The 15,271-nt window shown below is 36.0% G+C and overlaps 2 protein-coding genes across 2 annotated transcripts in view; one reads left to right on the top strand and one right to left on the bottom strand.

Annotated features, from left to right (window-relative positions):
- LOC105256064 overlaps nucleotides 1-15,271 on the top strand; it is an 89,088-nt gene that overhangs the window by 52,809 nt on the left and 21,008 nt on the right. The gene's annotated exons all lie outside the window — the stretch shown is intronic.
- On the bottom strand, nucleotides 8,735-11,990 carry LOC105256055. The gene is made up of 2 exons (XM_025413784.1): nucleotides 11,829-11,990; nucleotides 8,735-9,034 (listed from the first exon to the last, which is right to left on the bottom strand). Exons 1-2 carry the CDS (start codon nucleotides 11,988-11,990, stop codon nucleotides 8,735-8,737), a joined length of 462 nt encoding a protein of 153 aa, XP_025269569.1.

Here is a 15,271-nt window from a genome sequence, read left to right as displayed (position 1 = left end):
GCTGTAGATATTTTCTAAAATAATATTTTATAAACGATATTTCATATATACGTAAATTTCTTATTAATATTGTTTTTCTTTTTCTTTAGGTTTATTCATTCTCGTGATTAAATCTAAATGCTTATATATTCCTACAAGAAGAACAATCGACGCTTCAACCGACAAACGTTCGGAAAAATAATCGATCCTTCGTTTTAGTCGCATGAGTAGCGGGAAAAAAACGAGAATTCGCCAGGCGATTAAACATGACGGGTGCACGAAAAGAAAGAAATTTGCATGGGCGTTAGAGGGGCATAACACAGCCATACATCAAGCTGTGGATGCCGGCGACGCCGCCGGGCAATTCATCGGCGTATACCAGGTTTAATCTTGGCAAGCGATAGCGTTGTAAATCCAATAATTGCCCGTCTTATCCGTTAAGCAGCTTTAATTAATTCCGTTTCCGTACCGGAAGGATTAACGACCGAAGTTGAATTAAAATCTCATCCGAAGCAAAAGTCCGGCTCGGCCGTTGCACGTCTCTGTCATGCCACGTTCCAGATATTGTGTATTTACATCATTAGCGAGATTGCTTCCTCACTCGATTTATCGTATTAGTCGGATAAGGAAAATCTTGAGATCTAATCCTGAAATTTTAACGGCATTTTCATAATTCACTCGTGAAATTATCGGAGATAATAAATCTACCGTTAAAAATTGGGAGACATATAGCACGAAAGGAGACTTGATACAACATCGGAAAGGATGGCCGAGGGAACCTCTGATCCGAGAAAACTGTGCTCCGAGAAAATTGCGCTCGTCCGGAACGTCTCGTAGAGTAAAGCCTCGTTGATTGGAAATGCGCTATTAAATTGAAACTTGCATCGGATCGATGCTCGCTCGAGGGAAGGAGGAAGTAATAACAGCATCCTTTATGCCTGCAAGTCGGACATTGTCAATTCTAATAATATTTTCGCGGGAGATCAATGCGACGTCAAAGGGCTTGAATTGGATTTATAAGTCGACCGCGAATACAAAATAACGAAATACCCTCGAAACTCTTACAATTGCATCTCGCGGTTGCCCGTACCATTTTTCTTCAAGTCGCTCTTTATAAAAAATTCCAATTAAAAATTTCCGCGGAAAGGAAGGATCGTTTCAATTCTCGCTACAATGAAGATTAGATTCCTTGTCGTAGGCGTTTATTGCCACGTAAATTCCTGCATGTTCGTGAATTTCCGGAGGGATCATCGGTACATCGCATCATTCGAATATGGATTTGAGTTTCCTGGTTGTAATCGCTAGGGATGTCCATTATACAGATTGTCGATCGCGAACACAAATAACGAAATACTCTCGAAATTCTTACAATTGCATCTCGCGGTTGCCCGTACCATTTTTCTTCAAGTCGCTCTTTATAAAAAATTGCAATTAAAAAATTTTCGCGGAAAGGAAGAATCGTTTCAATTCTCGCTACAATGAAGATTAAATTCCTTGTCGTAGGCGTTTATTGCCGCGTAAATTTCTGCATGTTCGTGAGTTTCCAGACGGATCATCGGTACATCGCATCATTCGAATATGGATTTGAGTTTCCCGATTGTAATCGCTAGGGATGTCCATTATACAGATTGTCGATCGCGAACACAAATAACGAAATACTCTCGAAACTCTTACAATTGCATCTCGCGGTTGCCCGTACCATTTTTCTTCAAGTCGCTCTTTATAAAAAATTCCAATTAAAAATTTCCGCGGAAAGGAAGGATCGTTTCAATTCTCGCTACAATGAAGATTAGATTCCTTGTCGTAGGCGTTTATTGCCGCGTAAATTCCTGCATGTTCGTGAGTTTCCGGAGGGATCATCGGTACATCACACCATTCGAATATGGATTTGAGTTTCCTGGTTGTAATCGCTATGGATGTCCATTATACAGATTGTCGATCGCGAACACAAATAACGAAATACTCTCGAAATTCTTACAATTGCATCTCGCGGTTGCCCGTACCATTTTTCTTCAAGTCGCTCTTTATAAAAAATTCCAATTAAAAATTTCCGCGGAAAGGAAGGATCGTTTCAATTCTCGCTACAATGAAGATTAGATTCTTTGTCGTAGGCGTATTATTGCCGCGTAAATTCCTACATGTTCGTGAGTTTCCGGACGGATCATCGTCACGCCGCTCAAGTACGGATTTGAGTTTCCCGGTTGTAATCGCTACGGATGTCCATTATACAGATTGTGACGGATGTTCGCGCGGATTCGGACGTCCGCAGTTATACGATGCCGCGGCCGTAATCCGTCGAAAATCCACTAGACATGAAACAAAGTTTACACACGCGATGGAATGTCTGGTTGTCATCCGTTAATCATTCGTCGAATTACAAACTGCTGGCGCGAGAAGGATGTCGCGGATATCCAGATGTCGGCGCCAGGATATTCGAATATTGAATCGCATCCACGAGATATAATAGAATAATTCATAATTTCCATTGGCGATTTTATCGAGAAAAATACCAAAGCGTGGATACATTTCAATAACGGGCATTTTAAAATGTTAAAAGAACTGGGTAAACTGGACTTTTAAGAGAATTGAAGATTTTTAATAATTTCTATTGTTTTCTTATAAGTATTACAACGGTTACTCAATGATTGTTAATCTACTTTCATGTTACACAAGGTCAATTGACTAAACGCTTATGTGTCCAACTTTGATATTTTACTACTGTCGCACGTTATTTAGTTTCCGCCTCTATGCACGACGCGCGACAAATGGAATCTGCAGGGCTCTCAGAATGAGTTGGGGCGAATGACATACAACAACTTCGTTTCGGCAACTACGTGCTTCTCTTTGTAGAGACGAAAAATGCGCGATATGCATTTCCGCGCTGTCTGCTTGTATATAACCCGGACCGTGTCCCGGACGAAGAGGAAAAAGGGAAGGTTAACCGAACAAAGGGATAAGCAATATCTGTCTCTCTTTATTCATTTATATCCCCCGACTGCCACCGCTGACGGAAACACACGACGGAAACGCGAATTGCATAAAAGTTCTTGTTGTAATTGATTTCATGTAAGATACTGTAATATTTTGAAAAGCTTATGTTGACTCGTTTTTAATTAACACGACCTGAGATCACGTCACTCAAAAAGATCTTCCATTTATCCTCGTATAAAACGAATTGTTAAACAAATCTTATACAAGATATAAAATTATATAAATGCGATATAAAATCTGAAAGATTCATTTTAAATCTTAGCATAATAAATTTAGTAAACTTTCAATAGATTATCTGTAATAAAAGCAGAAATTTAGATTCTATGACTTTGATTATATACTTTGATTATACTTTGATTATATTATTCTACTATTTATATATAACTACTAATTATTCTATTTTATCGTTCAATAAAGATAATTGCAACAATAAGGTCGCTTTTATAAATATTTTATTTCTCGTATCAATTTTTAATTTTTAAATTTATTCGTCGAACATAAATTATTCAACAAGAAGGGAATAATTGATCATCGATAAAATTTCGCAATATCACAATTTAGTAATAGGATAATTTATTATTCGTTCATAGATGAATAATCCAAGCGTATTAGTTTCAATATTGGACTATCGAATATCAACTATCGATTAACTTTAAAATATTCTTTCAATATTATATAAACGATATGTATCATTTATCTCCCGTTGCTTCCCTTTCATCTTTCTAATTTCCATTTCTATTTTCGGTTTGTTACGTTAACTCGCGAACAAAATAAATTATTCAATCATTCTTACATAACTCTCTTGACATGAATATTATTGTGATCCAAAAAACTTTCGCTCAGAAAATCGATTCTATATTAATCGAGTAATATATATGATTGTGCGCTTTCAAACTCTTTTTTTTTTAAATATGAAATCCATCGCTGACAAAAATGGTCAGAGATTGCACAATAGCGTCAACAGCTTTCAAGTAGAATCTTCAAAGCTTGATGCGATGTAGTTTTAAGTGGATGACGTTTCGCTCCCCGACATTTCACGCAGCAGCCCGGCAAATAAGACAACACGCCGTTTCTCTCCCCGGTAAACAAATATCCTCGTCGACGTTCACTGTCAACAATCATTGGTGCAACGGCGCCATTTAATTCTCCCTATGGCTCCCGGTCATTGAAAATACAATTTTGGTTGCGACAAGATTGACAACTTGTCCTGTGAAAGTGGATCGTGGGAAGGGACCATAGTTTTCATAACTGATGCAAACGAGATACGTACTTGTCCTTTTTATTTCGCATTTTTTTATAAATTGATTCAAAATATTGCCCTCGAATGATTCGGACAATAGCCAAAAAACTCGAAGCTTTATGTTAAATTTTGCTCTCTCAATAGATTTCCATCGAATTGAGACAAAAAATTTTGACATGTGGTGGTGAAAGGAGGATACTTGGAGAATCAAACGAGACAGAATTGAATGCGCGACGATTAATTTATACGGATGGTCCAATGTGATATTTGTGCTATATTAAATCCGAAACGCGAAAGAGATGAAGCAACAATATGGACTAAGTGATACAGTTCGCTTTATTAAAGTAAAATTGAACAAATATCGAAGCAAAATTTCTACTAATGGAAAAATATATAAGGTAGAATTTTTAGAGATATTTATGACGTATATATATATATATATATATATATATATATATATATATATACAAAATTTTAACAATTTTATGATATTTAATAGTATTGTGAAATATCTTTGAAATATCTTAAAAACATTGACTAACTTATATAGCGTTCATCATGTTGAAAAAATACAATAGAAAATATCAAAAGTTTTCAAGAGACAATTGCATGATAATTTTTGTGTATGCAGGAAAATTGCATTTTATTATGTGAAAAATATATATATTTACCTTATTTTAAGCCTTATATTCTCAAAAAATATAATTTCCAAAATATTCGGGTTTTTTTTTAGAAATAGTGAAATCTACCTTCATATCAAAAGAGAATTATCATATTACTATTATAAATATCAAGCAAATTTATTTTTAAGCATATAAGTTTCATATAATCTTTTTTTTTCTCTCTACTCTTATTTTTATATTATATATTTATGTGAAATGAAGATTAAAATATCTATTTTAATTTGTATTAAAATATTATTCAATTAATCTAGAATCATTATTTTTACACGATTTATTGAAGAATCGACAAATTGTTTATCAAGATAAAATATTTCTAAACAGACATAAAACAAACATCGTTCCTGTTGCTGTAATTTATTTTTTAATATATCTTAATTGCATTAATATTCTTAGTTTTAAAAAAAATATATTACAAGTGACGACAGATTCACGCGTCTGTACATATCACAGCAACGAATATTTCCAGCTGTCAGTTGATCGAATCGAAATGATGCCATCATATCCATGCAAATTTTTTTGCCGACAAGCAAACTTGCAATCTCCACCCAATGTCAGGTATTACTTCCTCTTGAGGGATTAGAGGGAAAGGGGAAGTATTGGCGTCAGAGAGCGGATGTCGCGCGGCAATAAATCGTTTCTATTCACTACGACCGACCTCGGAGACAAGTGTATCCAGTCGAATGAGAAACACGAAAATATCTCGTAGAAGCGTCGAAAATTCGAAACGAGGAAAAGTTATATCCGATAATATCGACAATTTGAGAGATAAATTTGTACTGTCATTTTTATGTCAATAGAAAATAAAAAACAAGCAAACCCTTCTCTCTTTCCAGAAAGGGACCTTCTTCTAGAAAGAAATGATAAAATTATAATCCGTCGTATTTATTATCGATCACATTATAATTAATAGTGAACGATCAATTATAGCAAATACATTTGTGCATAATTATAATTAATTGACGATGAATAATTCCACAATAATAAAAATACGAATCGATTACCAGACGAATAGAGAAGTCGAAAATTCCGTCTCCGGGAAAGCAAACTTTTCCCATTAAATTTAGCTTTCCCGGCTGCGGACATCGCGCAAACTCGAGAATATCTTGGAGCAACGTAGCCGACACGGAAGAAGGGAGGCAGCTATTGTGAATCGCGAAACAAATTCACGACCTGTGTACCCCAGAGAAATACGCCCGTTTAGCGTTTCCACGCGGAACGACGCGTTACACCGCGTGTTTACGCGACGCTCCAAGAAGATGAGATTTTCACGAGCGTATTGCAAGCAAGCGTGTACGGGGTGCGACATAATAAAAAAAGGTTACGGGGGGGAAATCGTTTCGCGATGTAACGCGCTAAAGCGCCTTTCCAGTGCGCCGCGCGAATTCAGGACCGTACATTGATTGCAATATTCGGGAATATTAACGCGAGGAAGAAAAGTTTCGGATTTATCGCGGTAACAAAATCTCCTTGTAATGTAAGAAATCGCTCGCACAAAGTGCAACTTTGCCGTGATTAAAGACGCTCTCGATAATAATGGGAAGAAAGCAAGCGTTTCTTTTTGCGAATCTTCTTTGTGAAAAACAAGAGATTTCATTTCTTTCCAGCCATGAATGCAAATGACATAAAAATCTCAAACACAGTTAAAATACATTTACAGAATAGCTTTTACATCTAAGATATGAAAAACTGCATGAATTATATATCAGATTTGACATATTTATATTACGTTTGCAAGTTTATTCAAAATGCTTATCTGCGATTCTCGATATCGATTCTTTTACATGTTGAAAAATTAAGTTTCTTAATTTATAATCTTTCTTCTATTCAGATATAAGGAATAGTCTTTTACACGCTTTGATAAGATTGTATTTTATATCTATCTTGTCCGACAAAGGTCAAGTTTACCAGCTAAATTAATATCTATTCATAATTAACTATATAGTACGCGTATCTATTATCTAATAATTAACCAGCAACCACATACGACCACATAGATGCGGTTGCAATACACATCATTACGAGAAATGTACATGTATGCATCTACGTGTAAATATAATATACACGTGCGCACATTAAATTAAGGTCATTCCACCGAATTGATTTGCATGTATCACACGCAAAGATTGATACATCTTTTCACAAGTTTCAACATCTTTCTCCAAAGATGTTCAGGCTATTTTCGATTGATAACTTCTTAACTGCATTTTTCTGTTCAAGATTTTGTTCTTGCGATATCTTAAAGAAAAAGATACTAGGAGAATCATAGAAAAAGAACTTAAAAATCTTATCACATAGTTCTAAATGTACATAAATAAGGAAATCGCGGTAGGCGCATCGTAAAGGCGGAAACATTGGACAAGTTTTTCTTCCGACTTATTATAATCGGGAATGTGCGGGAAGTAGCGGAAAAAAACCGCGATAAACTTCAGCAGATCGGCTCCGCGAATGCCAAAGATTCTTTAATATCGCATGCCGGCATTCCAGCCGCCGAAACTCTGTATTTCTTCCGCGCGCACTTTTAGGAAAATGAAACTCCGAATCGGGAAAAGAGAGAGGAATGCCAATAGGGAACGTAGAAGAACGTAGGAACGCTTTCACGATCTCATCCCATCCTCAAAGCGACGAAACATCGAGTGGAGATGGATTATTCGGTAAGAATCTCGTTTACAAGCGTCGAAATTCGATTTATTATTGACAAGTATATATAGTACGCATTCTTTCAGTAAATAGAAACTGTCGACATATGTTTATCGCACACATTAAATGAAACCAATGGCGTTCAAACTCAATATTGCACAATCTCTTTTATTATATACGTTATATCCCTTATTATATTTTTGCGCGATATTTTAGTCTCTCGATAATGCTTTATTTCTGTTGAAAATTCAAAGAAAAATGTAGAAAAATATTTATAAATTGTCTCGACGACAACATATTGCTTGAAAACTTTAGGACTCTGATGAGGCATCTTTCAATATCATCCAACGTCTCGATAATTCTAACGTTCTACGCATCCTTGGCGCATCCTTCATCACTTTCGTCGAGATTTCGGTTTCATGTGATCAATGTCGAAAACACGTCGAGTACACTTCTGTGGCATTCTGGATAAAGGGTGTGGCAGTTTTCACCTTCCACCTGCTCGCCCAGCTGTTCGGCCGCCCGATACTCCTGATCCCCGTATTCGTCGTATTCTTCCTGGGTAGTGGAGGGTCTGGAATCACATGGAGTTTTTGCTCGTTAAATCGCAAAAATCATAAAAAAATTTAAAAATTATCAATGGATATGGATATAGAACAAATATATCGGAATTATTGGGAATATCGTGAATGTATATATGCTTATATCGGGAGAACCCTCCGGGCTGCGTATTTGCGGTATTTGTTAAATACCTCGTTACCCCTCCTATTGCAACATTATATTCGCGTGTAATTGACACGCACGAGTGACTGGTGTGATGCAGAGCGATCAATCGATTTCTTTCGCTAACAATGTCTGTTTCAAATAATTATCGATAACAAATATATTTTTTTTATAAGTAAAATATTCAGGAAGATAAATGTATGATATATATTAACATAATCATTTTGTAATAAGTTTTTCAACTGAGAATCGAAATGAATTTGAGTTGCTTAATAAAAATTAATGAAAATAATATTTAAGTTGCTTGATACAAATTAAAAAATAAAACCCACTTGTATTAGTTCTTTAAAATATATATATCTGTAAAATTCTATTATTTAATTCTGATATGTTAATTTAATTTCTTCTTTTGTAATTTATTTTCGTAAAAAGAAACTTGCAATAGATACAAAAATTTTTTCAAAAATAATACATTATTTACCTACCTAAGAAAAGTCTGTACTAACTCTCCTAGTAATCCGTGATGAATGTCAAACGGAACATATGCTACTTCGCAAATAGCTCTTAGCAAACATTCTTTGCCACCAAAACCGTACAGAGCTATCATCTTTTCAAACATTTTGTAAAAACTCCATCTGCTTTTACTAGCTCTTGTGTAATACACTCCTGGTTCTGTAAAATCCGTGGCATTAGTCGGCAAATTGTAAATTGTTTTCGCAAATACACCCACGATTACGCTTTCGCGATCCAGCTGCAATGGAGTGCCCAGGCCAAAGATCAACTGTAAGAGCATAGTTAATAAGTGGTAATAAAAACAATCATGCCATAATCATCGCATCTCATTATTTTTGCTGGCGATATAACGATATTATTTCTTTATATGCAAAATATCTGAAAACTACCTGATATTATTTTAAAGATTCTTTGATCGATTTAAAGTCGATTTCTAGTGAAAATATCGAGAAAGTCATTTATTGTAATTTTCCAATTTTTCACACTACATATATATATCCTTGTAATTAAGAATAAATCTTGAATAAAATTTTTATTAAAGTAAATTTCGCTTTAAATTAACTGAAGAGCGTAATTTTGCTATTTATTTGAAATTTATTTTGCAAGAAGTCTTTTTTCTTTAATCGCTTGTAACTTAAGGATGTTTTGTATGTACAATCCCAACAAAAAGTAGCTGAAAATCAATATTAACGAATATCCACTTTTGGTGTATTTTGAGTGTAAGAAATTGTGTGGAATATTACAATTTGATCTTAGCTACAGTGCAGAGTATTTTTTAATATTTATTGCGTTTTTACTGAAATATTCCGAATTTTGTTAATCGAAATGATTAACTTTTGGCAGAGAATTCATCTTGTGACAGATACATGGCTAACTTTATGGAATTATATTTAATATCTTTTTAACCAGTTAGTACTTGTATAATATTATTTGACCAAATATTTTCTCTGTATCTAAACTTTTGCAAATTTTAAACAAATTCTGAATATTATTATTTGTGTTTTTGTCATTTGAATCGATGTGGTTATACGTTTATAAGAACACATGTTAATTCGGTGCAAATTAAAATCCTTATAACTTGTGAACGCTTTAGTGAATCGATTTAAAAATTGTACTGAAGATTCTAAATTCTATATAAGGACATTCTGTGCAATTTTCATTAAATTCTCAATATTTTGAAAATAGGTACAAAACATTCTTAAAGATTCTTAATGCCTCGATATTTTCGTCAAAAAAAATTCGACTCCAAAATTGGTTGACGAATCCGTCATTAAAAAGACACACACATACAATGATTTGGGAACGCTTGGTGTACGGTAGACTCGCAATGAATCTCGAACGATCGTACGAAGTTCATCCAATTTCCGCGTCGGGTTCGCATGCGAGCCCCGCCCCTCGTATGAATTTCCGATAAAACCGCAAATTTCCGCATGGAATCGCGTTCCGCCGCCGAGTATCTGGGCGGCGAGTATCTCGGCTCTCTCACCGGAAGAGAAAATGCACGCCGACGAAAAAAGGGGGCCGACACGCAGTATTTCTACCCCTCTCCGGCCGGTAAACAATGCCGCCTGTCCGCACCCGACATTATGCGCGAATAATTGATTGCGAACGTATCGTACGAGCGTAATTCCGACGCGAATATCTCTCGCCAATCCAACTAATCCCTTTGCATTGGAAATGCGAGCTATTATCAGTTAATATAGCCGACAGAGACTCGTCCAAAAGAATTCTCCAAGTTAAATTAAAAAATATATGTTGAATAAAAACTGCCAATTATGAATGTTATAAGGATCGAAAATAAATGTGATTTTTTAATATTTTAATATTTTTATAGATTTCACGCTAGAGATAACGTGAAAAATGGAAGGAAAAATCTCCAGAGGTTTAAACTACCGCGGAAACCATGAAATTAATACGCTCATAATTTTCGGTGCAATCTTCTTGTTCCTCAGAAATCTAAATGAAAAGTTTGTTTACGGACGACTAACGAGATGTATTCTCTCATTACACGTATTTGCTGAATAAATGTGTTTCGAAAGCTACGGAAAGCTTGTTAATCTTGAGCAAACGTAGCATTCCTCGCGCATGTGTTCACGATGGTAATGTAAATATAAGAATAAACATTCTCGCTTGCCGTATTGAAAATGTGTTCTCCAAACACCATTTTCTGACTTAAGTCGTCGGTCCGATTGATTTGTTTCTAAAAAAATACGAATAATGAAAGCCATTCTGCGCTAGCTTTAATCTGTCAACGGATTCATGGAATGTATCGATTTCGTTCGTTCAAGCAATCTCGTAGGCACGATATGTAAAAACGCTCCTCGCCGATCTCTATCCGACGAATATCTCGTTAAATTGTCCTCTCCAGACGCCAAAGTACGAGTTTCTCTGGAAATTCGCGGTTTTATCGAAATTCATATACGAGTCCACGAGAGACTATTCATATAGAAACGTTTTATAAGTATGCGTATAGTTTATCTCTCTTCTATAAGTTCTCCTCCAACCCTCGCCTTCGTCAACTGTCGTGGAAATTGAATGAAAACCACGAAAGTTGACGTTGTATGCGCCGGACTGTCAAAACGGCCATCTAATAATTTTCCGGTGACGTCATTCGCGAGAGGCGAATAATTATTCATGTCGTGAATGAAAAAACTCGTGGCGAATAACGATTTTTCGTGCTGGTCGATTTTCTTCGCGCCATTTGTTCAAAGGCCGAGACCATCGCCGACGTGCGAGACCGTTGTGGTGTTTTCGTGGAAACACGCTGTCCTGAAAATTGGATGAACGACGAAGGGTGGAACGCGCACGAAAGGGCTGTGTATATTCATTTTCACGGACAAGCTTAACGAACGGCCGTTTTAATTATTCGAATAATAAAAACTACGCGCTAATCTATGTGGATGTCGCGATAAAATATAGCGTAATTAAAATATTACTTCAAGATACAATTTACCAAACTTTTTTCAAATAAAATTCTGTGCATGTGTAACTTTTTAAATAGATAATCAATGCTTAATTAGTGACATCAATAATAGGGGAGACGCGATTAATCGATTACGTACCAGGATCGTGGCTGGGTCAGGAAAAGTGAGACTCCTTTTCATTCTGCGCTGTGAGATTTGCTCGCTCGTGCTGTTTACACGAGTGTCGCTCTCCAGGAGACATTCACTGATGTTGATCGATTGACAAAACAGGAACAGAGTGAGAGCGATCGACGCGATCATTTTCCCAGGATTACAGTCTCAATGAGACGATTCCCCGACGTGATTAAGCTCGACTTCGTCGCCGATTCCGAAGACGGCAAACTGCGAAAGCATCGTTTTCGCGCGCGCGGGAAACCCGTTAAACATCCCAAGTCGCAAATGTTTGCTCCGGTTTCCGGGAGTCGAATTGCGGCCGGGTTCGAAGACCGTTTACGTAATCCGACGAGGAGCAAGCAATTTCCACCTCCTCCCCACCGCCGACGCATGCATAATGAGGCCAGTTTTCGTATAATGCACTTCTCGGTCTGTAAACGCCTCTCGGACAAATATTTGAAATCTCGCGCTTACACCAGCGATGTAATCGTACAAAGTTACATGCAACGTGTCTCCATTAATAAGTCAGGTTTCGCATCGCGTCGCGAAATTTTTTCTCGCGTTCGTCGTGTAAATTAAATATTCGTCGCAACGAGAAATAGCGCGAAGAAGCGAATGAGTATCCCGACGGAGTTGCTTTAACGGGTCGTTATTGCTGTAAGAATTATTAACGCTACGAGAGATAAGCGTACTTTATTAATCTCTTTCCTAACTTCTCGAACGAATAAATGAGATAAACTTAAAAATAATTACGCGATAATCATAAGCATCCAATCTAATTCTTATTGTCGGATAAATTGTTTTATAATCTATGTAAAAGAGAAAAGTATAATAGAAAAAATTAGAAATTGCTACAAATTTTGATAATTCTCGAATTATATTATTTCTCTCATAAAATTATTCATGTTTCAAAAATGGTATTTTCTCTAATAATTAATAATTGTTTTATGATCTATGTAAAAGAGAAAAGTATAATAGAAAAAATTAGAAATTGCTACAAATTTTGATAATTCTCGAATTATATTATTTCTCTCATAAAATTATTCATGTTTCAAAAATGGAATTTTCTCTAATAATTAATTTCTCTATTAATTAATTTCTTTTATTCCGTTCATTTATAAGTACGTGTATCAAAGAAATGTTTTATTTAAAAATCTTCTGGAAAATTTTCGTTTTAATCTATTTCTTCTCGTTATACAACAGTCTTTTTTACAGCTGATACATGGCTGCAGTAACCATTTTCCTTCACGTGATATTCGAGACGTTCCTCTCTCTTTCGCTTTAAAAAATCGGCGCCAGCTTCGCGAATCCCTTCGCAAACTGTCGAGTGCCAAAGCGAGTTCAGTGACCCTGCGAGCCGCTAACAGGAAAAAAAATCTATCGGAGAACCGCAAAAGGAAGAGTACATTTGCGCTCCATTTCGTTATGATATCGTCTTAATACGGCAGGAGGAATGGATCGGCACTTTGCCGATAGCGTCGAGAGAAAATTCGATAAGAACGACGCGAGGAGCCATAGCCGACTCGGGTCCAAATCGAAGTCGTATTATGTGAAAAAGAAAGAAGAGAAAAGGAACAAAAATCTTTGAACGGAAAGAGCAATATCTTTAAGTCCGGCCTAACTTAAATTCATCTGGTAGTGTCTTCAATCAACGCAAGAGGAACTATATTTCGTGAAACAGCAACGCAACATTGATCTTTCTCAAAACAATCTCCGAGGATTGGCCAATAAAAAGACCAAAAGTAGATTTTTTCGATTATATAAAAAGAGGAAGATGGTAGAAGGCTTGCTTAAAATATACATTTCGCTTCCATTATTTTGATGAAATAAAAGGAAAAAAACACATAAATTTTGTTCTGAGTATTCACGGTATCAGCTGCAAGATGGATAATTTTGAATTTAAATTCTCTTATCTCTCATAAATAAAGATATTTTCTTTCCATGGCCCTAAAATCAAGAATCACTCGCTTTCCTTACTTCTGATCTTTACAACTTTACTTTCGACGATGGGTGGCAATGAATACTTCGCGTTCTTTAAACGAACAATCCCAGTAAAATCTTGACGCGATATTTGTACGAAGATAAATGATAGATTGCGATCGCGTGAAGAAAAATGATTGACGTATGTAACAAGAAGAAAGAAATTTCATCGTGGAAAGATCAGTCTCTCGTGAATCTCAGAAGACATCGTAAAATCTCGGCCAGTCCGCGATTACCGGCGTTAAATTGAATCACAGCACGATCTCAAAACTCACCTGCGTGTTATGTACATAAACTCACCTTTGAAACAGATGCTGAATACAAAATGTGGCACGTGTGCTGTGTCCACAGTCGACCACGTACGACTGAACAACGTTCATTCATCCGCGAATCCTTGACGAAAGATGAAGATTCAACTCGACAAAAGAAACATTTATCCTTCGACCAAGTCTTCGTATTATTCTACGATGTTGAGTTGATGAACGTTTGCATTTAATGATATAAAATCATTGTAATGCGCTCTTGTAGATTATACAATTAAAAAAAAGTGCGGCGTTGTATAACTAAATTAATCATCTTGTTACGGAAATTTTATCTTTGAAATTAAACAGTTGAAATTATAAAGGTACATCCTTAATAGCGTGGCAGGTAACATTTCCGCTGCTTCGATCATTTCTCTTTATATATTGGAAGAGACTGGGTTTATACAATGCACAAAATCAACGCTGGAAGAAAAATAAATGGTTACGTAACAGAGCACGCGGGGTATTTCTGAAACAAAAGAAGACGTATGCGGGGTCAGTTTATCACGCTGGTCAACAATGGGGGTTATCGGGGGCTCCATTTTCCGCAGTAGCCCGGTTGTACGTGCCACTTAAAACGAAAATTGAAAAAAATATCCATTGTTCGCGTCAGCACCTTAGAAGTGCTTGAAATGAATGATTAAAATAAACCTAAAATAGAACAAAAGCATTTGGATTCTTTCGCGCGATGCACCGTTACATAAATTTCATTATAAATTGTATACGATTTGTTAAGTTGTAATTTTACGAAATAAATGATTTTTTTCGATGCGAATTTAATATTAATTGTAAACATATTTATCATTCATTATAATTTATGTTAAAACATTTTAACGTCTGTAAGATCGTTAAATTTCCATTACGTGAGTCAGAACTTGTTTATCGCTGATCGATAACGAACCTTTCTGGACAATCCAGAGAAAACGGTTGGGGGTTGATTCGTTTCTTCTTACACTTGCCCCAACGATGGGCGAACAAGGATATATACCCGAGAAGGGTAGGTTTTATTACATCGTTCTGGAGTTGTAATTCAATTTCGTGGCAGAATACACGATGGTACATTCCACGGCAATACAGCCAAACCAATTGCTCCGTCCACTCGATAAGGATAAATGGTTCTAGTTGTCCACAAAATTAGAAAATGGC

Source organism: Camponotus floridanus, unplaced genomic scaffold (genome assembly GCF_003227725.1).
Source record: "Camponotus floridanus strain SB8 unplaced genomic scaffold, Cflo_v7.5 scaffold7, whole genome shotgun sequence".
NCBI lineage: Eukaryota > Metazoa > Arthropoda > Insecta > Hymenoptera > Formicidae > Camponotus > Camponotus floridanus.
Note: the sequence above shows the minus strand (reverse complement) of the source record. Positions and strands in the feature narration are given on the sequence as shown.